At 38.0% G+C, this 27249-nt stretch overlaps 1 protein-coding gene across 1 annotated transcript in view; it reads left to right on the forward strand.

Moving 5' to 3' along the window:
• MRPS9 (mitochondrial ribosomal protein S9) overlaps positions 1–27249 on the forward strand; it is a 69117-nt gene that overhangs the window by 18050 nt on the left and 23818 nt on the right. The window contains exons 3-5 of the mRNA XM_032255581.1: positions 13951–14013; positions 14097–14127; positions 22525–22604. Of these exons, the coding sequence (XP_032111472.1) occupies positions 13951–14013; positions 14097–14127; positions 22525–22604 (174 nt within the window). The remainder of the gene's footprint in view (positions 1–13950; positions 14014–14096; positions 14128–22524; positions 22605–27249) is intronic.

Below are 27249 nucleotides of genomic sequence, written 5' to 3' on the forward strand. Positions count from 1 at the left end.
TTGGCGGGTATAGATTTTCTTCATTTCAGAATAGTTTAATTTTTGCCCAGTTTTAAAAATTATATTGAAACAAAATCAACTAGCTATTGTTCTTACCCACTGAACCATGATGGTACTACTAATAACCTTTAGATGCTCTAACAGGAGGAAAAACAGGTAGCCTCTAACAAAATTAGTAGCGTATATGGTGTTAGGCTGAAAGTACTTTAAATGCAGGCTAAATATTTTGCGAATAGACCTCAATGCTGTTATCCTCAACTCAGGTTTCATAAATCTTTCACAGGTTACTGCCAAATGTTGATCAGTGTGTAAAAATTATTTTTGGCTGTAACAGTATATGAAACTGTTAGGAGGAATCTGTCAGTTGGAACTTTGTCTGTTTTTTAGTGTAAAGAAGATTTGGGGTGTATGGAAACCGAAGAACTAAGCCCATGAGTGTGTAACAGAGGCAGCAGAAACAGTTTTCCTTAATGACCCCAAGACTAAAGAATAGCTAGGTGAAGAGAGCAGCCAGTGCCAGGGGAACTTTATAGACTTTGTAACACCTCCTTCTGCTAGAGCAGATGTGGGGTAACAATGATTGCTAACCTGTCATGTGTACCATCAAAAATTTTTTTACTCAAAATCATACTGTAAACACCAGAAAGATGAGGACCAATGATATTTACATTTTCTTTTTTCAATTAAGCATGTAGTTGTTTGTTATAAAGTTTAGGTTGAAGACTTTTCAGTTATATTAAATATTATGAATACAGACTTGCACTTCCATTTACTATATGTCTTTATTTGGGAATTAAAATTTAAGTTCTACATTACTATAGAATTTTAGGAAAAAAGCCAGCAAATTGATATATAGCACTGCTGAATCTACCAATTACTTTTTAATTGGTATTATAGACCTCATTCTGAAACCAGAATGTTTTATTCTCCTAAGTGTGAATATGCTGTATGAAGTTTCTCTAATTGATTTGCTGTGCCCATTCCATTTGATGTATCATTTTTCACAATATTTCATAATTTGTGCTCACTTCTAATGAACAGAGTCGTTAGGACAGGCATGTCTAAGTACAACTGACAGCTAACATTAGGTGCCAGATGCAGTTTATAAAGCTATGTAAAACTGTAGAGAACAGTTTAAACAAATTAGCACCTGTACATTAGTCTCACTTGCTGGTAATTTATAAGCGAATCAGTAGAGATGACATTTAGGTAAGTCATTGATCAAGTTAACAGCTGCAGACCCACTGCCCAGCTGGGATACCTAATTAATAGAGATTGCATTCCTGACCCAGTACTTCTGGGTTGAGTCTGCAATCCTTTTATACTTTGACTTAAGCCTAATAATATATTCAGATACTTTGCCTTCATTTTAGGGAACTGTTGAATACCAGTATTCTAGTTAAAACCCAAAAATGGAAGAAACATGTTTACTAATAAGGATTACCTTACTCCATTTCTATTTGGATTAAATTTTTGATTAAAATTTACATTCTTACCTTTTCTTTCTCTTCTGTCAGCACTTTTTTGTTTTGGATTCACATTAAGTATAGGTCTTTTGCTTTTGTTTTGTGGGTTTTTTTTGGGTGACCAACCAATCATTGACCCTAAACTGTATGTGTAAAAATTTCTTAAAGTGTAGCATTAGTTTAAAACACCTAACAACTTTGCCAAGTTAAATTTCATACCGATTTTAGAATTGAATATGGGAAATTTTAAGCCAGAACTTATTTTGGGAAAATGCCTTTTGTTTGCTATTCCTGTGGCAGATATTCTTCTGAGTGAATTTAAAAATGAAAGATTAGGGCATCAGCAACCTTAAATCAGAGAGTAAGGCAATGATTTTTGTATGTAGTTGAGATATGTGAACATGGATGGTGAGGATGTTTGAATACTCGTGTGTTTACTAGAGGCACCACCAAAATCTGGTTCTTAGACTGGGAAAAGGTTTCTTGAAACACGAATGCGAAACCAAACACAAATACCTGGCTAGCAGGATTATTTTGAAGCTTATGGAGAAACTGTTATCTGAGTCCCAACTGATACACGTATTTTCATTTTTTGTGGGTTTTTTTTTTTTTTTTTTGAGGAAGGATTGGGTATTTCTTAGTTTAAATAAAAATTTTTTATGAAGGTTGTTTAGAAGTGAAAAAGTGTTTATTTCAGATAATTACAAAATTTCTGTTAATTCTGTCATGATTGGTAAGCTTGTCCAAGTCGGTCAAATCACAATTTGGACGTGAAATCCCAATTTTCCTTTAATTGTAAGATACCTGGGAGACTAAACTACTTGTTGGCACTTTTTTTCTAGTGCCTAGTAAATGCCATACACATTCTGGGGCCAGTGAACATTGACAGTGAGCAGATAGGTTAACATTAACAGAGAGTATTTCCCTCACCACCTTCCCCCAGTGATTTTCTGGTTGGCTTAAAGACCTTGAAGTCTTGTTCTAACATTTTCTTTGCCTTTGTGTTTCTCATTTTGTTTTCTTATATTTCTGAACCTTTCCCAACCACATCTTTGCCCTAATCGAAAATTTTTTGGAAGTAGCCCTTCTAACCATTTTTGTTACTTATTCTTTATAGTTATTTTATTTGAAATGCCCTCCTTAGTGTTAATTTTATTTTAAGCTTAATGCTTTACGTTGGATTGGGAAATTACAATTGTTTGTTTTTGTTTTTTTGAGACAGAGTCTCGCCCTTTTGCCCAGAGTGGAGTGCAGTGGTGTGAGCTCAGCTCACTGCAACCTCCGCCTCCTGCGTTCCAGTGGTTCTCCTGCTTTACAGGCAATGCCACCATGCCTGACTAATTTTTGTGTCTTTAGTAGAGACAGGGTTTCACCATGTTGGCAAGGCTGGTCTCAAACTCCTGACTTCAGGTGATCTGCCCATCTCAGCCCCCAAAGTGCTGGGATTTTATAGGCTTGAGCCACTGCACCTGGCCACTGTTGTGTGTTTTGGAAAGCTCCAAGGACTCAAGAGATCAGCTCATGGAAGACTTTATCTTCAATGAAGTGTTTTCTCAATATGGGGGCAAAGGCTTTTGAGGAGAGCTTGGATAAAGTCTCTTGAGCCATTGGCTTTGGAGAGAAACTGATTGAGTACGCCAAAGGGCAAAATAGTAGGGGGTAAGAGCAGAGATGAAAAGTTAAATATCGTATTGGAAGGGCTTGGACAAATGTCTTTCTACTGAAATAAACTTCAAGTTATAATGCCCTAGTAGACCACCTTACAGGCAGGCAAAACTGAAACAGTGGATGTGTGGCACTGAGCTGGTTTCACATAGCCTGGCTTTGAATTAGGCCTGCAACATTATTGGTCAAAGATGTTGAAATCTTTACATTGGGCCTTGTGGGGTGGGAAGGCAGTCTGAGAGGAAGAAAGCTGGAAAGGTATTGTGCTCCCTGGGTGGGCCTTGCTCCCTCTACAGGGATGGTATGGGGTGAGCTTCGTCATACCTGAGGCAGAACCTCCAGTGACAAGAGACAGCAGTAACTTCAGCAAGACAGTGCTGGTAAAATTGTGCCTGGTACTGAAATGCAGACTGCAGCAGATGCATTTTGATGCTTTTCCGACACATAGAATTTCTAATAGTGCATAACTACCAGCAGCAGGTTTGGAGAGAAAGATGATAGTGCCCCATTCCTCCCCACCATCCCTGCTTTTGGAATGGTGATGAGGAAGAATTATTTCAGAACTGGACTGAAAGTTGCACTAACTGGGAAGGAGGAGCATTGGGGACAGTATTCCCTAGGGGGCACATTGCAAGTAAGATACTGTCCATGTGGGCACTTAGAGAGGACATTATTCCTTCAGGTGGACCTTCCTAGTACATAAGATAGAGGTCTGTGCTTGTCATTTTGCTTTGTTGGTTTTTCTTGCTGAAGATTTGTTTCTAGGAGAAAGAAACTGCAAAAACAAGCAGAGAAGGTTTTCAGTATTTGTCACAACTTGATATTTACATATTTTTCTTTCTAGTAGCAAGCTAAGATTAACTGCAGAAATGAACAACAAAGCATAGGGGGAAAACTGGAGCTGATCCATAAGGACCTCTGAATGAATACAGACTACAAGAAGGCTGATTGGGAAAGTGAAGGCGTTTGTAATATTACTCTCATTTTTACTCCATATGCACATTTATGTTACACACACACACACACTCTCTCTCTCTCTTACATTTTCCTATTTTCCTACTGCTTCCTGTATGTAAATATTTCCACACACACACCCAACTTTGAAGTCCAGTCTGAATGAAATAGGGTACCGAAACTCAGTTCTTTTTTTTTTATTGAGATGGAGTCTTGCACTGTCGCCTAGGCTATTTAAGAGAGTAAAGTAAGTCTGTCACGCTTAGTAGCAGAAGGCCTCTGTAGTGTTAAGAGATGTCAGGAAATGCAGCCTTACAGCTGGTTGTCATGATATGGAGTTACCCATCCAAGCCCTCAAGGAACGAATACTGAAACACTGTTTCCAGCCTTTTCACTTCACAGGAGAGAAAGTTAGGAATGGCCATTATTACTAGCTGTCTTGTAGAAATCCTCTATTCAGAGACTACTTGGTTGTTAATATTTTGTCTTGTGGTTTTTTTTTTTTTTTTTTGAGGCAGAGTCTTGCTCTGTCACCAGGCGCCAGGCTGGAGCGCAGTGGCTCAATCTCGGCTCACTGCAAACTCCGCCTCCCGGGTTCAAGCAATTCTCCTGCATCAGCCTCCGGAGTAGCTGGGACTGCAGGCGTGCGCCACCACACCCAGCTAATTTTTGTATTTTTAGTAGAGACGGGGTTTTACCATGTTGGCCAGGATGGTCTCCATCTCTTGACCTCGTGATCCGCCCACCTCAGATATGTGTTTGTTAATTTAGATCAATAACATTACATTACAGAATTTAACCTTTTAACAGTTTCATGAAGTTTTTAAAACCTTGCTGAAATACACCTCAGTAACATTAGTACATTGCTGAATTGCACAATTAAAATTAATTGACAGTAAATAACATGAAATTGATAGTAAATAAAATGAAAATTAACTTCCTCAGTTGCACCAACCACATGTCAGTGGGCGTAGTAGCCACATAGGCTACTGGCTGTCATTTTGGACAGCACAGATTATAGAATATTTCCATTATCAAGGGAAATTCTACTGGACATGTTAGGATTGCTCCTTCATTTCTTCTCAAGTAAAAATTTGTAATTTTTGCTTTGTGTTACTTACAGGAAAGAGAATACATGGAAGTATAAGTAATACTGGTTTATAGTTTCTATTTTGTCTTTCACTGAAACAATTCAAAACGCCTGAAGAATTGGCCTTGAAAACAGTTCAAAAATACTACAAAAGAGAAAATATTAGAAGTATAGAACATGGTTGCTTTTATCAGAATGAAACAGCAATGGGCCAGGTGCCATGGCACATGCTGTAGTCTCAGCTCCTTGGGAGTCTGAGGCGGTAGGATTTCTTGAGCCCAGGAGTCAAGGCTGTAGTGTGACATGATCACATCTGCTCTTGGGCAGCACAGTAAGACCCAATCTCTAAAAAATAAACAAAAAGTGTATTAAAACAATCACAAATTATAGAAAAACAAAAGGTTTATATGACTTGTATGTGTATACTTATTATTTATGTATTAATATGTATATTGCACAGATGTTGGAACCAGAATTGAAAAGCATCAAAACACTCTACTAGCAATAGCAGTAAATACTAATTTGTGTACTTTTTCTTATGAAAAACTTCATTCATACAGAAAAAGAGAAATTCTACAATGCATACCCATATGACTGTCACCTGGGTTAACTTTTTAACATTTTGCCGTATTTGCTTCAACTATATGTTTTTTGGCTGGACTTTTTTTTTTTTTTTAGGCAGAGTCTTGCTCTGTCACCCAAGCTGGGGTACAATAGTGCGATCTTGGCTCACTGCAACCTCTGCCTCCTGGTTTCAAACTATTCTCCTGCCTCAGCCTCCTGAGTATCTGGGATTACAGGTGTCCACCACCACTCCTGGCTGATTTTTTTATTTTTAGTAGAGACGGGGTTTTACCATGTTGGCTAGGCTGGTCTCAACTCCTGACTTCAGGTGATCTGCCTACCTCGGCCTCCCAAAGTGCTGGGATTACAGGCATGGGCCACCGTACCCGGCCCACTGTTTTATTTTAAAGTAAAATACAAATATCATGATTCTTCACTCCTAAATACATCTTCAAAAACTAGGACATTTGCCTGTATAACCACAATATTATTAACACATCTAAGCAAATTAATCTGAATATAGTCTATATCAGGAGGTGGAAAATTTCATCTATGAGTCTGTATTTACATTTTCCTAGTTGTCTATAAAATAGTTTTTATAGTTGGTTCTCTCAGGGGCCCTGAAATCCATTTGGCTGTTGATTTATTCTTTGAGTATCTGCTATGTTCTAATTCTGGAGTGAAAAATTATTGACTAAGACAAAGTCCTTTGCCTTCAAAAACACACCTATAGACACAACCAAGGTAAAATCAAAGATTTGGTAACAGGGCATGGGAGAAAGAATAACTGGTAGAAGGCAAAACAAGTTATTTGAGGAACGGTTTTGGGTGTGCTGTGTGGATACATCAATGGAAAAGTCCCTAAGGCAGTTGACAAATAGTTTGGAGCTACAGAAATAGATTTGGGCTCTCTCCCCACATAAATTTGCTTGAAAGGAAGAGAGATGGAACTCTGAGGAAACAGCACTTAAGGGATGAGCAGAGGGTTTAGAAGAGACCAAGAGGAAACTTGCAGAAAGGTAGAAGGGAATGTGGCTGGAAGAAGGAAGCGAGGTAGCAGCCTCTTACGGATGAGACCTGAAAGCAGGTCACCGGATTTGAAAAAAAAGGCCTCAGTGACCCCTGACAGAGTTACTGCAGGACCGGAATTATGGTTACGCCAGATGGAAATCCGTGGAATAAAGCAGTGGGTACTTCAGGGAGTGGGTAGATGCTTCTCAGGACAGGAAGGTGAGTGAGAATCGAGTTGTTTATGGGCCTGGATACCACCAGGAGCACAGTCTTGTTTAGATGGGTACTTCACATGATCCTTGAGGTTGCTCACAAATGTGGCATCACTGGTATGGAAAGGAGAAAGCTGGACCTCAGCACTTGGTGAGTGCTGTGAGCAGTGTCGAAGCTGAAGGCAGTGACAAGGATGGGGAGAGAATGGAATGGCCAAGATGGTGTGGACCTTGAAAGAAGCTTGTTCTCTGTTTGACTGAGGTGGCACCAAGAGAAGTAATGGAGAGACCAGTGGAATAGGGAGGGCTTCCAGGCAAGGCTACATTTGATCTACTTCTTGAAAGACAAACAGGCATGTTTGTTTGTTTGTTTTTTTTTTTTTTGAGACGGAGTTTCACTCATGTTACCCAGGCTGGAGTGCAATGGCGACAGGCATGTTTTAAGTGGAGAAATAGAACAACAATATTCCAGGCGGACAAACAATGTGCAAAGGCATTTGTTTAGAAAGGAAGAAATGACTGGTAAAAAGAGACAGATGTAAAATATCACTGAAAAGAGTAGATGACCTCTCTCCTTTGTACCGTACCTCTGTGTAACCTCTAAGTATTTCTATCATAGGTCCTGTGTATATTATTTCATTACGTTGTATTATTTTATGTGTAATATTATAGCAGCCCCCGTATTTGAGACTGCATATGCATCTGTCTCCACTGATAGAATGATGTCAGGAGTCATATCTTAATATTTACCTTTCTAAACTAGCAGAGTGTCTAGAACTCAGGTAGGATAAATATTTGTTGAATAAAATTTATTTAGGTAAATACTCTTATTTCTTTCTCTATAAGCACATTTGGCTTTTTCTCCTAATTTTACCACTGAATAGCTGGATGTCCTTGATGTCAGTGAAGAGTGAAACTCTTATCTTAGAGAAGTAGATTGGTTCCCTGTTATGGGCAAAGAAGAATACATTATGAAATGAAATTTCAGAAAGTTCAGATTCTGGCTTTGCCATTCATTTTAGTGTAATCTTGGGCAAGCTACTTAACTGCTGCTTCTTGGTCTGTAAAATAGAGCTCATGAATGGATGCTATTTTATGTCATAAAATAATATGGGAAATCATGTGCTTTACATAAACTGAAAATTTTTGTGTAGTTAATTAATAGCTCTTGAATGACTACTGTGTTGTACTTTTCTAAATACCTTTTAAATCCTCACAGCAGCTAGATAAAGTTGATATCCATGTACATCAGAATCACTGGGGGTGGTAGTATTTGAAAAGTCTTATTATGGTTCTAATAAGACACGATGAGTATTATGTTATTATTTACACTTTCATCGTGTTTTCATGTTCTCCGCTCCCTTTCTTTTGAACTCTGCAGTGTGTAGAGAAAGTAAAGATTTCCCTGTTTTACAGCATATTACTCTGCCCAAAGCAAATCTATAGGCTTTTCAATTCAGTATTAATACTCAAGATTCTCTTGTTATATGTATTTGCTATTTATCTCAAAAGGATATTCATCTACTTATATTTTAACAACTGTGTGTTAACTGGAAGTTAAGCAGACACAAAAAGAAAAGCAACAAAATTATTTTTTTCCTAGTAGCCAGGTAGTCCTTTGTTTACTTCAGAATCTGTAAAAAAGAAAAAGAAAAAAGTCTGCATAGAATGCCCATAGGAGATAAATGGAAGTAAGAGGTTATTGTCATGTTAGCACTATTCCATGCATACTAAACAGATGCAGACAGCGTGCCAGGAATGTGTCTCTTCTGTTTTGTGTGTTTGGGTATTTAGTTTAAAAACAACTGACTTATTTTATTTCCTATTCCTTCTTTTGTTGGCTTTTCTTTCATCCTTTGGTTTTCATTGTTTTCACTGAATTTGCAATATTGCCTTTTATCTGACATATCTTTTGCTCTATGGACCTTTCCCATAGTATTTGGTATAGTACCTAATATAGTAAGGGATTATAAATTAATAAGTGTGTATTAATTTGCTTTTAGCTGAGAAAAATTTTTAAAGGCAAAGCCACGTTTTCTGATACTTTCAGAAGACTTCTAGCAAATTCTTTGTTGGCTTATTTTCGTCTCTTTAAAAGAGAAATTGCCTTTAAGTCCTAGACATCCTTTGCATTCAATGCTTTGTTTTCAGTTTCCACCAATTAGCTTCCTCATGACTTTTCTGTCGTAGTCTTCATGACAAATCCAACCATAGGTTGGAATTCTTCAATTTTCATTTCCCTCTAGGATTCTATTCATTGGTCACCTAAGTTAACAGTAATTTTCATATTTGGAAATGATGCCGATGACAGCTTGAAATTCAGTTGGATTGCTTCCTTTGTGGTTACAATGTGTTTACCCTAAGTTGAAGAATTGTGCTTAGTCTTCCACACCGTCTAGTGTTTTGATCCAGGCCCTGGCTTTGGTAGTCCCTTTGCTAAGATGCCAACTAGCCTTGGCTACCCTGTATGACTGAGGACAAGGCCTGAGGTCTACATGGCCCACAAGTGCTGTAGGTTGTAGGCTAGTGTTGGCTTTGCTGAGACAGGTGGCATTTGGGAAAATCTTATTTATTTTTAAATTTTTAACATTTTTCCCACCTTTTTATTTTGAAACTTTTCACATTTCCAGAAAAGTTGAATATTCATTGAATAAATATTAGCACATACCCCCCTCACATAGATTTGCCAGATTTTAACATTTTGCCACATTTTCTTTGTCTCTTTGTATATGTAAAACATTTTTTATTGATCCATTGAAAATTGCACATGATAAACTTAGCCCCTAAATACGTCCGCATGTACTTAACCCCTAAATGCATACATTCATTCTTCATACCATTATCTCCCACAATATCATTATCACATCTGATACAATTATAATAATTCTATATGCCATATATATAGTTTTCTTGAAAATTTCCTGTTTTCCCCAAAATGTCTTTATAGCTGAGTCGTTGTTTTATAGAATTCAGGGCACTTATCTTGTACAATCATGTCACATCCTGGCTTTCTGCTTGCTTTCTCATGATCGATTTAGAATGTGTAAAGGATATGACTTAGGTGATATTGTATACATCTCATTGCATGCACAAAGTCTAAGAGGTACTGTTGATGATGATGACATATCCCTTGGTTACAGTGGTGACCACTAGACTTCTTTTTTTTTCTTTTTTGAGACGGAGTTTCACTCATGTTACCCAGGCTGGAGTGCAATGGCGCGATCTCGGCTCACCGCAACCTCCGCCTCCTGGGTTCAGGCAATTTTCCTGCCTCAGCCTCCTGAGTAGCTGGGATTACAGGCACGCGCCACCATGCGCAGCTAATTTTTTGTACTTTTAGTAGAGACGGGGTTTCACCATGTTGACCAGGATGGTCTCGATCTCTTGACCTCGTGATCCACCCGCCTCGGCCTCCCAAAGTGCTGGGATTACAGGCTTGAGCCACCGCGCCCGGCCACTAGACCTCTTTATTGTAAAAGTAGTCTTTTCCTTTTGTAACCAATCTATAGGGTAATATTTTGAGTTCATATGAATTTTCTGTTCTCTGGTAAAGCCAGTGGCTTTCGCATATGTTGGTGATCCTTGCCTGAAATTGAAGGTTAATTTGGAAGTTGTAAAATGGTGATTTTGTACTTCTGTCATTCCTTTTGCTTTTATAACACATTGTTCTGTAAAGTAGCTTTCTTTTTCTTCTTGTCCCTCCTCCCTAGAGTGTGTGTGTGTGTGTGTGTGTGTGTGTACACATGTGTGTGCACATGAATGTGCATGTCACATATTGAGTGTGTTGTGAAGCATTATTATTATTCTTTTATTTTTAGAGACAGGGTCTTGCTCCATCACCTAGGCTGTAGTGTGATGGTACTGTCATAGCTCACTGCAGCATTGAACTCCTGGGCTCAAGCGATCCTCTTGCTTCAGCTTCCTGAGTACCTGGGACTACTGTCGTGTGCCACCCCACCCCTTAAAATTTTTTTGTTGCTGTTGAGATGGGATCTCACTATCTCCAGAAAGAGATAGTGAGAATGTCTCAGACTCATTTTGTGCTTTGTCTGCCTTATGTCTAGAATCAGCCATTTCTCCAAGGTACTTGGTTCCTTATACTGGGAAATTGTATGTAGAAACCAGTTGACCCTCCTGTTGCTCCTAAAGTTCCATTGCTTTATGCTTTTGCAGGGAACAGAATTAGGAAATAATGTTTTTGGAATATTACAGAAAATACTTTTTAAAGATACGAGTTTATTACTTAACATTATAGGGTTTTCCCTTTTGCATTTGTATCTGAAACAATAAAATATTAGTCTCCATAAAATTAATATATTTACTTATTTGCTTTATGATGCAGTATACATAAAATATTTCAGAATTATAATATCAGTGTTATGACTGACCGTAAGCCTACCAAGTAAAGATGAAGATTTCTTTGCAATTATTTCATTGTCATTAAAAATTATATAAATTTGCTTCTGGTTATATTTTTAGAGTTTCTTTGGAAATATTCTTTAATATATAAACATTTACATGTTTCAGAGCTTAACTATACGAAGGATACCCAGAGGAATTTGCCCTCATCCCTATGTTCCTCCCTCTGCTCCCACCCAGCCCTTGAGAGATGATTTTTATTGGTTTCCACTTATCTTTCTTGTGTTTATGTTTGCAAAAAGAAATATTCTTTGTATTCTCCTCCTATTTTATATGCCTTTTCTTTTTCTATTTCTTACACCAAAGCAGCATTCTAGGTACATTTCTTTTGCATCTTAGCTTTTCTCTCTCTGTTTTACAGCTCTGTAGTACTTGATAGCACAGATGCGCCCTCATTTATTCAGCCAACCTCATATGTATGGGACTTTGGTTGTTTTCAATATTTTGTTCTCATAATTCAGTCAATAACATGTACTTATGTTCTTTTATATTCATAGGGGTGTATCTTCTGGGTAAATTCATTGAAGTCAGATTACTAGGGAAATATATATGTAGTTTTGTTAGAAAGCCCCCACCTTCTCGCTGAAGAGATTATAGAACTTAGCACTCCCCCCAGCAAGGTGGCCTCGCCAACTGTGTGCTGTCAGACTTTGGAACTTTTGCTAGTCCTGTTAGATGAAAAGTGTTCTCTCAGGAGTTTTAATTGCACTTATCTTATTATGAGTCATGTTTTTCTTTTAAAAATATAGTTTAATTGGTCAATCTTTTTATAAAATTTACTTATAAATTTGGAATCATAGTTATGAAACACTTTCCCATTTCTTAGCTAGAAAAGAATTCACCCATGTGGTATGTGAGTATTCACTTGTTTTTATTTTTTATATGTAGCCCTTTCACTCATTTGGAGTTTACTCTGCTGTATGTTTTGAAGTTTGGATTTCAGTTGTGTCTTTTTCCAAATGGCAGTCAGTTGCATTATCACTTATTAAGGCTCATGTGTGTAATCCCAATACTGATAGGGCAAGACAGGAGGATCACGTGAGCTCAGGAGTTCGAGACCAGCCTGTGCAATACGGTGAGACCCTTGTCTCTACAAAAAAAAAAAAAAAAAAAAAAAAAAACAATTGCTGGGTGTGGCGATGTGACCCTATAGTCCCAGCTACTCCTGACACTGTGGTGGGAGGATTACTTGAGCCTGGGAGGTTAAGGCTGCAGTGAGCGTGATTGTACCACTGCACTCCAGCCTGAGCAACAGAGTGAGGTCCTGTCTATTAATAAAAGAAAAGTCTACCTTTTTTCCCTGCAATGAAGGAAGGGGCTGTGTGGGGAGAGACCTGGTTAAAACAAAAAAAGTTTGCTAAATGGGCATACTGATGTTTGATCTACGTTTTTTATTTGTTTGTTTATTTTGTACTCCAGCCTGGGTGACAAAGCATGTTGCCCAGGCTGGTTTATGACACCTGGCCTTATCTTTCCACGTCCATCTCCCACAGCACTAGGATTACTGGCATGAGCCACTGTGCCTGGCCTAGGTTTTTTAAGTGTAATTTTGTTTTGAAAAATGCTGAATGAGAGAAAGAAGCTTGGCCCAGAGACACAATTAGTATCTCCCTAATATGATTGAATTTGTACCCCCAAATTGTAGGTCTCTCCTTTCTGTTCCCTTTGGAAGCAGAATCCAGCACATTTCCTGTGTGGGTGGACAGAGAAGGCCCACTCAGAACAGGCTTTCTTAATGAGCAGAAGGGTATTTAAATGCACTACAGGATCCCAGGCTATAGACTCTTCATCTGGCACTGTTCAACACAAAGGAAAATGTATATTTTGTTGTTAATTGTGAGGCGGGGCATTGGAGAAGACACTATAAAGGCTTAAGCAATTGTTCTCAGCTGGGAGGCAGTGCTGCTCCCTAGGACTTCGGGGCATTTGGAAAGGTATAGGGGTGATATTTGTTACAAGCACTGGGTATTACTGGTGTCTACTGGAAAAAAGCCAGGAATGTTAAATGGCCTCAGTATGGGGGAAGGGTGCCTGTGATGGGAGTTTTTATACCCAAAATGCCAGTAGCATCCCTGTTGAAAACAGACACGTAAGAAGAACTTGTTTGGAAAGAGTGTGAAAACTCTGGAAAAAACTGAAAGAACATCCAGAAACATCAGGGGTGTCATGCTGGGTGAGGCTTAGAGCCTGCTCCTTGCAGCCTGCGCTTTGATATGGGTATGACCAGCTGGGAGCTGGAGCAATTGCTCTTAAGCACATTTTCACAGAAGCTGGACAGGAGCACCTCCAAGTGATCCCTTAAAAATAAGAGAGATTATTTGTGCTTTCATATTCATGGAATGACATGTTTAAAACTGACACTTGAAAATTGTCAATAACCAGTTTAATAGTTAAAATTTTTTCTTTTTGGGTGTGTGCGTAGTAATTTTATCCCATTTAAACAATTACGAAATAAGATAATGCTTTGAAACTCTAGTTCAATGTTCAGTATATAGAAAGCACTCTATAACTATCAGTTCTAACCTTGTTTATTTAACAGTTGTTAACTAACCTTTGTATATATTTTCAGAAAGCTATTGCTTACCTTTTCCCAAGCGGTTTGTTTGAGAAAGAAGCCAGGCCAATAATGAAGGTAGTTATCTTAATTACTATTTTTAAAATTTCACTTTTATACATTATGGTAATTATATAATACATTATTAATTTATTTTACAGCATCCTGAACTGATTTTTCCAAAACAAAGAGGTAAGTTTGTTCAAGAATGAGATAAACAGTTTTTTCTTTACCATATTCCAGCATTAGGTTATGTATCAGCAGTTACTCACATATTGTAGGGTGGCCCTCCGGTGTCATGGGAGTTGTGAAGCTTGTCAAAAAACTTTGTAACAATGAATGACTGAAGTTTACTATTTCTTTTAAATTAAATGTTAAAATTAGATGGGGTTAGAGTTTATGGGTATAAGAATGTCACACTATTTGCATTCCAACATGCTCTTTTAAGGAAGAATTTGGTACAGATCTGCTGGCAACGAATTCAGCTTCTGTTTATATGAAAATTTAAAACTTTTCTTGACTTTGGAAGCATATTTTCACTCACTATAGATTTTCTTTTCTGTTCTTTCAGTACTTTAAGGCTGTAATTCCATTGTCTTGTCTTACATTGTTTCTAACAAGCAGAACTCATCATTCTAATTGTGTCTCCTGTTTTCTCTGGCTACTATTAAGATGTTCTCTTTATCTTTTAAATGTGTAAAATAAAATCTTGAAGGAAACACGCAGCAGGGTTTAAGGTTGCCAAGAAATTGAATAATATATTTACTATGCATTAGAAGCCTCTTATCCAATGAGGACTGGTAGTTCTCTGTAAACTTAAAAAGTATTACAGCTAGGCTGGGTGCGGTGGCTCACGCCTGCAATCCCAGCATTTTGGGAGGCTGAAGCAGGCGGATCAAGAGGTCAAGAGATCGAGAACATCCTGGCCTACAAGGTGAAACCGCATCTCTACTAAAAATACAAAAAATTAGTTGGGTGTGGTGGTATGCGCCTATAGTCCCAACTACTGGGGAGGCTTAGGCAGGAGAATTGCTTGAACCCAGGAGGAAGAGTTTGCAGTGAGCTGAGATCACGCCGCTGCACTCCAGCCTGGCGCCTGGCGACAGAGCAAGACTCTGTCTCAAAAAAAAAAAAGGTATTACAGCTAGAAATCATTTTTTTAAAAAACACTTAAAATGTGACTTGTACTTATCCATCAAGCTTTTGCTGTGACCCTAGAGGTTTGGTGGTTTTGAGTGTGTCCGCTCCTCCCCATTGCTTGTGTATAAGTATGCCACTGATGCATCATCGCAGTCTTTCAGTTTTGATTTCCTATTAGTGGAGTAGTTAACTTACGCTTCCAAAGAAATCTGAGTGCAGAATATTTTTATATTTCTATAAATTTCCATCAACCTCACTGAAGTTGAACATGACTTTTTTTATTTTTTAAGCAACTTGCCTTTCTAAAGCATTCAACCTAGTTTTCTTAGAAGTAGCAACTTTTATGTTTGGACTCATATTTAACTTGTTTATATAATACCTAACTCATGTATTTATAGAAATAAGTACAACTGTAATAAAATAGGCTTGGGAGTAAACACACTGACTATTAGTAAGCATGAAACTCAGCAGCAAAAATGTGTGACTCTGCTTGAGAGTAACTTGGCGGCCACAGGTGCTCAATATGCAGGCCGCTTTATTAGTGTGTTTAGAGTTAATTAAGTAGAAATTGGAAAGATAGCAGATATTTCTATAGAAGACTTATTTGTTTTGCGGTGATATTTCTGCTAAGTCATATTTTTATTCAAAGCTAGGCATTTATTCTCTCACTCCAGTTCACTCTTTGAAATAACCTTTGGTTTGATTCTTGTTATAAATGTTTTGAATCTTTTTATAAATATGCTCTATCATTTGTATTTCCTTGATTCTTAGACATGGTTCATTATAAATTATAACCGATTTAATAATAGCTTTTGAGGAAATAATAAATGAAGACTGTTAGAAGTGCTCATCACTTTTATAGATACAGCGCAGGGTTAGTAGAAGTAAACTATGCACAGGGCACAGTAGCTTACATTAAATACCTAGTGGCTTTTCAGTAAATGTTTGTAATGGCAGTGTTTTTTTTTCTTCTTCTTTACTAACTCTTCTGTATTTTAACCTCTCAGGCTCCCCACCTATTTCTCTCTCTCTCTTTGTTCTGTATATCTCTACTGGTTGCATCTCTTCTTATACATCTGCCCCTCTAAGACTGGTTTGTTCTTTCAAATCATACCAGCTTCTCAGTGTTAGAAGTTTATTGTTAGTAGCAGCCTGATTGTAACAACTGAAACTTCTATACCCATGTGTTATTTTGAAAATATGTCACTCCTGGTAGGAGTATCTTAAATTGTAGTTTACTACATGTAAACAGTGCTCTTTTCGAATTAGTAAAATACTTTTTGTTGCTTACGTACCTACCTCCCAATTTTGTTGTACTTCGTAAATATAGGACAAACTGATTTTTTTTTAATGCTGAATAAAGAACCAGTGAATTTTAGATTTGGGTATATTATGACACTTATAATGTACTAACTGTTTCCTTACTAACAGATGGAAGCTTTTAGATTGATTTAACATAAAAGTCTTGCTCTTTATGGTTTAAAGCAAGTGATAAAAATATTGGGGGAAATTAATACTGGGTGAAAATATTTGATGAAAGATAAATACTGGGTCCACAGGAGCAAAGAGTAGCACCTTATATCAGACAATATGGAATTCAAGGAGTGTGAGGAATGCTTCAGTGAAACAAGAATATTAATTTATGTTGATAAAGCCTAATCTCCATTGAGTAGATTTGATGATCACAAATCTTTTTGCACCAGCATTTAGCATTGAAATGTTTAAAGCAAAAACTGTTAACTAAGGCTATAAAGAATTTGAATAATAGCGCATCATTTTATAGCTAGGGATACAAATAATACATTTTCTATGCAGAGGCCTACAGACTTTTAATAGAATTATGATGTAATAGGCCATAAAGAAAACCTAACAAATTCCAAGTAGTAAAAATCATATTATTAGATTTTTCTGAGTTAAAATCAATAGAACAATATTACTGTTGCATTAAAAAGAAAATCAAAATCGAGGTTACAGACATAACAATGACAACAGTTCTTATTAAATCCAATGGAATATGGACATTGTATTATATAGAGACAAGCATATATTTGTTAGAAATTAAGAAACGCTGAATATAAATGAACTAAATTCTCAATTTGGGAAGCCAGAAAAAGAAAAATTGAGTAGATGAGCATAGCAAAGACATTTAAAAGAAGGGGTATGATAAACAAAACCATGTCGTTCTTTGAAAAGCTAATGAAATCAATCAACTTCCGGCAAATCTGGCTAGGGAAAATATAAGAGGGCAATATTAAGAATTGTATATAGCCGGGCGCGGTGGCTCAAGCCTGTAATCCCAGCACTTTGGGAGGCCAAGGCGGCTGGATCACGAGGTCAAGAGATCGAGACCATCCTGGTCAACATGGTGAAACCCCATCTCTACTAAAAATACAAAAAATTAGCTGGGCATGGTGGCGCGTGCCTGTAATCCCAGCTACTCAGGAGGCTGAGGCAGGAGAATTACCTGAACCCAGGAGGTGGAGGTTGCGGTGAGCCGAGATCGCGCCATTGCACTCCAGCCTGGGTAACATGAGTGAAACTCCGTCTCAAAAAAAAAAAAAAAAAAAAAAGAATTGTATATAATTCAAAAGTGGGTGAAGGATATGAACAGACACTTTACAAAAGAAGACATACATGAGGCCAACAAACGTGAAAAAATGCTCATCATCACTGATCATTAGAGAAATGCAAATCAAAACTACATTGAGATACCATCTCGCGCCAGTTAGAATGGCAATCATTAAAAAATCTGGAGACAACAGATGCTGGAGAGGATGTGGAGAAATAGGAACACTTTTACACTGTTAGTGGGAGTGTAAATTAGTTCAACCATTGTGGAAGACAGTGTGGCGATTCCTTAAGGACCTAGAAATAGAAATTCCATTTGACCCAGCAATCCCATTACTGGGTATATATCCAAAGGATTATAAATCGTTCTACTATAAGGACATGTGCACACGAATGTTCATTGCAGCACTGTTTACAATAGCAAAGACCTGGAACCAACCCAAATACCCATCGATGATAGACTGGACAGGGACAATGGCACATATACACAATGGAATATTATGCAGCCATCAAAAACGATGAGTTCATGTCTTTTGTAGGGAGATGGATGAATCTGGAAACCATCATTCTCAGCAAACTGACACAAGAGCAGAAAACCAAACCCCGCATGTTCTCACTCATAGGCGGGTGTTGAACAATGAGAACACATGGACACAGGGAGGGGAGCACTACACACTGGGGTCTGTTGGGGAGAAATGGGGGAGGGAAGGGGGGGTGGGGAGTTGGGGAGAGAGCATGGGGAGAAATGCCAGATATAGGTAAAGGGGAGGAAGGCAGCAAATCATACTGCCATGTGTGTACTTATGCAACAATCTTGCATGTTCTTCACATGTACCCCGAAGCCTAAAATGCAATAAAAAAAATAAACTACCCCCCCAAAAAAAATTGTATATAATAATGATCAGAGGGTAATTTTAATGTATACGATTGTTACAGGTAACTTTATTCTAAATTGAAAAGTCTCTCAAGTAAGAATTGTTAGCATTTGTTGAAACTTAGAGTAGGCTAGGGATAGTTCTAAGTGCTTCCTATGTGTTAACTCACACTCTTCACAACAGGTTTAAGTAGATACTGTAATTTTCCCCACTGCACAGATGTAGGAATTAAAAGCACATGGAGTTTAACTTACCAAAGACATACAGTCAGGAAATAGTTGTGTCAGGAACAGTCAGGAACAGGCAGTTGTGGCACACACACATATGTATGTCTGTCAGACTCAACTGACTGTCAGACGGGTAGTTGAAAGAATAATATAATTGCCCACAGTTGTCTTAGGAGAATACTGGTTAAACCAGTGGTTCCCAACCCTTTTGGCACCAGGGACCAGTTTTGTGAAAGGTGATTTCATGGACGGGGTCAGGGGATGGTTTCGGGATGATTCAAGCTCATTACATTTACTGTGTTCTTTATTTCTGTTATTACATTGTAATTTATAATGAAATAGGTATACACTCACCATAATGTAGAATCAGTGTGAGCCCTGGGAGTGTTTTTCTGCAACTACATGGTCCCATGTGGGGGTGATGGGAGACAGTGACAGATCATCAGGCCTTAGATTCTCATAAGGAGCACGCGACCTAGATCCCTTGCATGTACTGTTCACAATAGAGTTCGCACTCCTATGACAATCTAATGCCTCTGCTGATCTGACAGGAGGCAGAGCTCAGGCGGCAAGTAAGCAATGGGGAATGGCTATAAATACAAATGAAACTGTGCTGGCCTGCTGCTAACCTGCTGTGCGGCCGGGTTCCTAACAGGCCACAGACCAGGGGTTGAGAACCCCTGCTGTAGAACCAAGTGCTCTTACTGTGAAACACCCACTCTGATTTCATTTGACCAGTCAAGACAGCAAATAAAAATCTATAGAACCCAGTACCTGTTTGTGGCCCAGGAGTTGGGTACCCCTGGGTTAATCTAAAGCTGCAGAAGTTATCAAAGGGCACTGAAGGTCTAATGAAAGAGGCCCAGGCCCAGAAGGTTTGGTCAAGTAGTTCTGGCATACCTTAAAGGATGAGATAACTCGTTATCATTTAAACTGTTGTAGAGCAGAAGAAAAGAATGAAAGCTTTCAAATTCCCTTCAGAGGCTCACACAATTATCAAATCTGGACACAAATTTCATGAAAAGGAAACCTGTAGTCTATTGTCACTAAATAAACACTAGCAAACCAAGTAAATCTTTATATTAAAAGAATATACCAGAGGGCCTTTTTTCTCTACAGGAAAATAAGGGTGATTTATTTAATTCTTGGCGTTAATTGAGTGAAGGTTAAAACATTTCCATAAATAAAAAAAGTGAATTAACAAAATTGAGCATTAATTTTTTTGCTCAATTTTTTGCACAAACTAGAAATAAAAAGAAACTTTCTTAGTTTGAGAAAGCCTATCATGACAAACAGAAACACATCAAATGAAAAAGTATATCAACAGATCTCATTGAGTTCAGAAATAAGACAGGTATGTGTATACTCACCTCTGGTATTCGGTATTGTTTTGGAAGTTTTAACTAGCATGGTTTAAAAAAGCGTGGATAGAAAAGGAAAAAAGTATAAGTTAAAAAACTGAAAGAAATTAGGAAAATTGATTATTATTCACAGATGTTATGACTGCCTAATTAAAAAATGGAAAACATGCACTGAAAACTATATTAGAATTTCAGTAGTCTACCATTATTTGGATACCTGAATTCAAAACACTTTAAACTATGAATCATTCTGAAAATTGTAAAAATGATACCCTTATTAAAGCATGCCATAGAATAGTTACAGGGTGAAGTGCTGACCCTGTAGAGATCATGTGAGCATCCTGTCAGCTTATGACTCTGTGGCAGCCAAATCCACACACAAAGAAATCAGCGTGGAATGGCATGTAGTGATGATCTAAATAGTGTGATGGTCTTGTTGGTAGCAAATGAATTGCAGTCTTTGACTTCCTTTATATATGTTGGCAGACAAGAACTGTTTTAAAATGTAGGTCAAGATGGCCAGGGGCAGACCTGTGTTATTTCTAGTTAAACATAAGCTTGCTTTGCCTATTGTACACTGAAGTTTATACCCCAAACTAAGCTGTATTAAATATTGGTGCAGTAAAATATAAATCAAGTGGCAATAGGAGGCCTAAGGTAAAGACCATCTGAGAGTGCTGTAAAACCATGGAACACAGCTGGGTAGTTGCAGAGCAGGAAATACTGCTTTGGTCCCACGAATGCCTTCTCAACCCCAGAGTTTGCATGAGGGTTCTGTAAAGAGGGCTTATGCAATATCTCTGAGAAAGGGAGGTGACCTTAGCTCACAAGATCCTGGAGGGTCTTTGCAGATGGGAGCTTGCAAGGGGGAAAAGCCTTGCAGGGCAGAGATTACCTGACAGACTAACAATACAGTAAAAATCAGTTGCATAAGAAAGGAAAAATATTAGAAATTATGCTGGATTTGATTCATGAAGTCTATGACAATGATTTTGGAAAAGCACTGAAATCATCCATAAGCCACTGGCAAATAAGAATTTGGTTTTTCAAGCTAAATACCCAAGCAAGACTTTCTTTTCAGCATTTATTATGAAATTTTGGTCTTTGTTTCAGAGGAAAGATATCCTACATACAATACAGATGGTATTTCAGTAGAAAAGCGTATACTATTAAAAAAAACTGTAGAGGGATAATGACTCTTTGCTGGACAAAATAGTTCTTACATTTCTGCCTCACAAACATAAATTCCAGATAGATTAAATATTTGAACATGAAAATAAATAAAACTTCCAGAAGAAATACAGGAAAATAGTTTTAGAGAGCCCAAAGCCTTAAAGCATGTTTCCTCTGTTGGGGCAAAGATTGGTTCAAGGTGGGGGTGGGTAAACCTAGCTGTTAAAATGGTTTGTGGTCCTCCAGTGGGCCACAATATACATCAGCAGACGTGTAGTGTATCTGTAATATTAACATTTCATGGGGTGGGGGGCAGTTAGGGAAAAAATGCCTATAAAGGATTTCTTTGTGGAGTGAATCATGAAAAACAGTTAAGTCATGCTGCCATAGAGGAAAAGTGACAGATTCAACTATTTACATATTTTAAACTTCTCGATTATGAAAGATAACATAAGTGAAAGTAAAAGGCAAGGGACTGCCTGGGGAAAAATACTGTACAACTTCTGTAATGGACCAAGGAGTATAATCTTTAATGTATAGGAATTCCTACAAATCGTTGCCAGAGAAACTACTCAACAGAGATTGTATGGGCAAAGGACATAGAGTTAACATTTGTCTTGTTTCCTAGAGTAACACCACTTCTCTGTTTGCCTGGTGGTGGTTAGATGTGAATGGCCTTCTGTATTTCAGAAGCAATTACACCCAACACCTTTTCGAGGCCCTTCTGTTGTAGATGTTTCAACTCCGGGAGGTAGATGATCACAGTGTGGAAACAAATGATGTGGCATAGAAAAATACATTCTTGAGCTTTCTTCTTTGTTTGCCTGTTTTAGATTCTCTGAATGTACTGCATTTTTACTTTTTGTCAATTTTCCCTTTTAAGAATCTGAGAGGGCATTATGTTTATAGCCAAACCTGAATTTTTTTTATTCTAACTAGATGATTTTGGCTATTTTATGAGCTTTTATTTGAAACAAATTATAGAAATTCTCCTGATGAAATATTTAGTAATTTTTAAATTAAATGTAAACATTGTTTTATGTTAATGGACATGAAATATTAAATATCCTAAATATTTGCATACAAATAATGCTAAACTAAATATTAAAATTCCAAATGTTGGTGATTTTTTTGTATTTTTTGTTACTCAGTTATTAATGTGTCTCATAACTGTGGTTGAATGCAACTGTTTGGTCTGTCTCTGTGTATATTTTTATTTGTTTTCATCTGGATTTTTTTTATCAGCAATCCAGTGGGGAGAAGATGGCCGTCCATTTCACTATCTCTTCTATACTGGCAAACAGTCATACTATTCATTAATGCATGTAAGTATATTGTATTTAATGGTAAATAATAGGATTGTAAGCTACAAAACTAATTATACTAGATACTGTTCTCAGCTTCAGAATTTACCTAGTATTTTATAACGGACAAAAATAAGACTTCTAGAGGTAAGGCAGTGTGTTGCTGAAATGATTTATATTTTATTCATTTTTGCTAAAAGTAGACTATAGAATTTACATCAGAATAGTTTGTCTTTAAATGCTTTTACTTACAAATTGAAATCATGTTCGAAGATAGATGTTCAATTCAATTACAGTATGCGCATGTGCTTCCAGGGTGAGGAAGGAGGAGGCCAAGTGTATGATGCTGTCAGGGTCTGTGAGACATTTGCCTTGAAAAAGATTCAAATGGTTATTTCTCATTCGTTTTTTGTTATTTATGTACAATTTTTGCCTTTCATAGGTTAACGCAGTATATGAGCCTAAAAGTTGGGTCTCAAAACAGCCTAAGAAATGATTTTATTACAGTTTGACTTCCAACTGCATTTTTTATACTGTGAACAATTTTTGTTTTGTTTTCAGAGCTATAAATACCTGATAGTGTGGAAATTTGGAAGAGTTTCCCAGAATTGCTATGGAAAAAATGGCTGGATGCCAATATCCTGTTTTTATTTTTAGAACGTAATATCAAGTTCTGTTTTACTCATTATATGATTTTTTAAAGTTTCAGAAATATTTATTGGGCTTCCCCCATCTGCAGTCAGATTGCAACGGCTTGACTCAGTGCACACATTAACTCTGCTTTTAGAATTATCTGCTGTTTGTTTGTGTTCCACAAACCCAAAGGACAAAATTCTCACTTGTCAGGTACATTTATTTCTTGGGGAAAAAAAAGAAAACCTTCTTTTCGCTTTTTGTTGACCTTGGGCAAATGAGCTTCTTGCCCTGGCAGAAATGAAATGAATGATAAATGTAGAGTGTGTCTTTGCTGAGTAATGGAGCTGCGGCTCCGGCTCCGTAGAGGTTCTCTCCCGCACAGCCCGAGGCTGCCCGGGGACCCCTGCTGTTCATTTAAATAGGTATGTCAAATCTGCCTCCAAACGCCGCCGGTTTGATCTGTGGTAATATTTGTGAAGGTTCCATATGGACTTGAGCCCCCTGCAGTGCTAAGAAATAATGTACAACGCTTCATGGTGCAGACGCAAATTTTCTCTGAAAAGGGATGCAATGCTGCGTTTTAGCTGTCGGACGGGATGATGGAGCTGACGCGCTAGGCCTGTCAACTTGTTACACGGATGGGTTGCACGCAGCGAAGCTGTGGAAAATCTGTGCCTTTTAACTTTTCTACTTAATCACGGTTGTAGCATTGCCTTTAGACTGTATGCTACATTAATTCTCTTCCTGCCTTCTGCCTTTCATCCCAAGTTTCACGGAGAAAAGTAAAGCATGCAGGTCTTGTAGAGGAGCCTTATCAAACAGCTGTCATCTGACACGCCATTTGCATTTGCTTTGGCTGAAACTGAGCAACCCAAGGGCAAGATATTTTGTTGCATTCCATCATAATGAGGAAATTACACATCCTGTGAGAGACCTAACTTTATTTCTTAAGATCGGTTGTATGTTTTAAAAGGTATTGTTCAAGAAACTGATCAGTTTGTAAGTGGATAAAATGTTACTATACTCCCTAAAATGTCAAATGATACCTGAGTAACTAACAAACATTCTTTGTTTTTGAGTAATTTTTGTTATGTATAGATAGAAGAGTCCTTTGGCCTTTTACACTTTAGTTCAATGCAGTAATTTCTAAATGTATGCCTTTGCATACATTTCAGCATTATGTATGGCAGGTGTCATTAATTACAGCCCTAGTCACACCAGCCTTGTTTCCCAGATAATGCATATCACGATCATCTGCTAGAGATGCTGAGACTTTGAAATAGTGACTAAATGTTCATGGCTCGCCCTACAGAAGTGCTTTTGTGGTGGCACTGGGTAGAAAGTGCAGCTATAACACTTGGAGCCATCTCGCCTGTCTGCACTCTCTTTGTTCTGCCTGGTCTTGGTGGTAGGGGGAGCCATCCCCTCCCCGCTGTTAGTGATCACAGGACAGCCATCCCCACTGTGGCACCGGAGGTAGCCCCTGAAGACAGTGGCAAGCTTTAAAGACTTGGAAATGAATCCTTGCTGCTACCATTTATTTTGTTGATATAATGTTTTCCCTATGTGACAAGGTAACAGACACTAAGCCAAACTGATTTTCCCATGTCATTGCCCAACTGTAATTGTGTGAGGCCTGGATGCCATTGGCCAGGAATTTTGTGACAGCAAAACACATCTAGAGCCTGTGTGCAGTTGCGTGAGGAGACCCTTCTGATGCCGATTAACCTTTCTTGTCCGTTATAAAGATGCCAGATCTTTTTAGTATTGACTGTTTGCATAGAAAGCATATATATTACATTATAGTGATTAATAAAAGATGGTCCTGATGCCACTTGCAGTTAAGGTCAGTGTATGATGCTTTAGTGAATCCTGTTTCCAACTGTCCTATATTTAGTCCATCCACTTTCTGTGGAGAAATGGGGAGGTTTTGAGGAAAAATGGCCATGAAATATAAGGTACAGTTTATTGTTCCTGCCCAGAAATCAAGCATGATGGGAAAGTATGAAGTGAAGGGGGATTTGCTGATCTGTGATATTCTCACACTTTGGAAATGTGCCACACTCTACAGGTTCATTCTCAGGACACTTGGGGCACCCATTTTCCTATGGACATAATGATTTGCATGTCTTCAGATTCCTCAGAAAGTTGATTAAAAACTCATTTATTTTACAGTATCACTAATAAGATGTATGTATATAATAAAAAAAATATAAAACCATAGTAACAAACAATTTCTTAAACAATAAAAAGTAATTTAAGCAAGAAGAAATAAGAAACTTCCTGAGTTGTTCAAAGCATCGTTGAGAACCGTGAAGGGATCCCCTGCTTGGTGGCACTGGCTTGGCTGGCTTTTTCACCAAAAATGGATGGCTTCTCATTTTCTTAATAGTCATTTAACCAGTAGAACTTGTATACTTTTCGGACATGATTTAGGGCTTTAGGTTTCAAAAAAAAAAGGAGAAAGAATAAACAGAAGTTTCCCGAAACAATTGAGCAAAGGTGTGAAGGATATAGATGTCTGTGCAAAAAAGAAGATGCTGTACAGCAAGATAATGGAGTTGTGACTAGCCTGGGTTTAGACTGCAGGGAGTGGAGAAAAGGCTGGGTCAGAGAGTGAGCTGCCCTTTGGGTCCAAGGCTGTAAACCCCACCAGGGTTACCCCCTTTCCCACAGCAGCTTAGGCCTGTCCAGGAGCTGGTGGCAAAGGGAATGGTGGGTCGCAGCCTTGGTGGTCATGGTTCAGTTTGTGAAGGTCCTTTAATTTTAAGAAAAAAAAAATTTACCAATATGTATGTTTCTGAAAAAAAAAATTCACTCACTAAAAGTAAGTTGAAAATCCTTTAAAACTCATAATGGAAGCTGATTATTTGACTCTGAACTGGTAACCATTTTGTAAAGCGTGATTCATTCAGTCAAGACATGTCTGTAACACAGCTCTTCCCAAAGTGCTTTCTGTAGAATACAAACTGTGAAATATTTTTCAAGAAAGAGGCTCTGAAGTGGTGTTAGTTAAGGAATGTTACATATTGTATACTAGAAAACTTTAACAAGCAGACACTTAGAAGGATCAAAGCTCTGTGAAGTCCTTAAGTAAAGAAACATGTTGCTGTAACACTCTGCTGCTCAAACAGAGTGGACCCAAACCCCTTTTAATGTCCCATGAAACCCATGCTTGGGGAGGACCATAGTACAGAATGTTGAAAATTCTATACATTGTTATTGTAGGCATTACTCACCTTAAGTAAATACATTTTCTCAAAAGAGAGGTTAATAAAGTCCCAGTTTTTTTGTTTGTTTGACCATTTATTTTATTGCATTTTAGGTTTTGGGGTACATGTGAAGAACATGCAAGATTGTTGCATAGGTACACACGTGGCAGTGTGATTTGCTGCCTTCCTCTCCATCACCTACATCTGGCATCTCTCCCCTTGCTATCTCTCCGCAACTCCCCACCCCACCGTCCCTCCCCTATTTCCCCCCAACTGACCCCAGTGTGTAGTGCTCCCCTTCCTGTGTCCATGTGTTTTCATTGTTCAACACCCGCCTATGAGTGAGAACATGCGATGTTTGATCTTCTGCTCTTGTGTCAGTTTGCTGAGAATGATGGTTTCCAGGTTCATCCATGTCCCTACAAAGGACACAAACTCATCATTTTTGATGGCTGCATAATATTTCATGGTGTATATGTGCCATTGTCCCTGTCCAGTCTATCATTGATGGGCATTTGGGTTGATTCCAGGTCTTTGCTATTGTAAACTGTGCTGCAATGAACATTCATGTGCACGACGTGACCTTATAGTAGAAGGATTTGTAATCATTTGGATATATACTCAGTAATGGGATTGCTGGGTCAAAAGGAATTTCTATTTCTAGGTCCTGGAGGAATCGCCACACTGTCTTCCACAATGGTTGAACTAATTTACACTCCTACCAACAGTGTAAAAGTGTTCCTGTTTCTCCGCATCCTCTCCAGCATCTGTTGTCTCCATTTTTTAATGATCACCATTCTAACTGGCATGAGATGGTA

Source organism: Sapajus apella, unplaced genomic scaffold (genome assembly GCF_009761245.1).
Source record: "Sapajus apella isolate SASKATOON/1434 unplaced genomic scaffold, GSC_monkey_1.0 scaffold89, whole genome shotgun sequence".
Classification (NCBI taxonomy): Eukaryota; Metazoa; Chordata; class Mammalia; order Primates; family Cebidae; genus Sapajus; species Sapajus apella.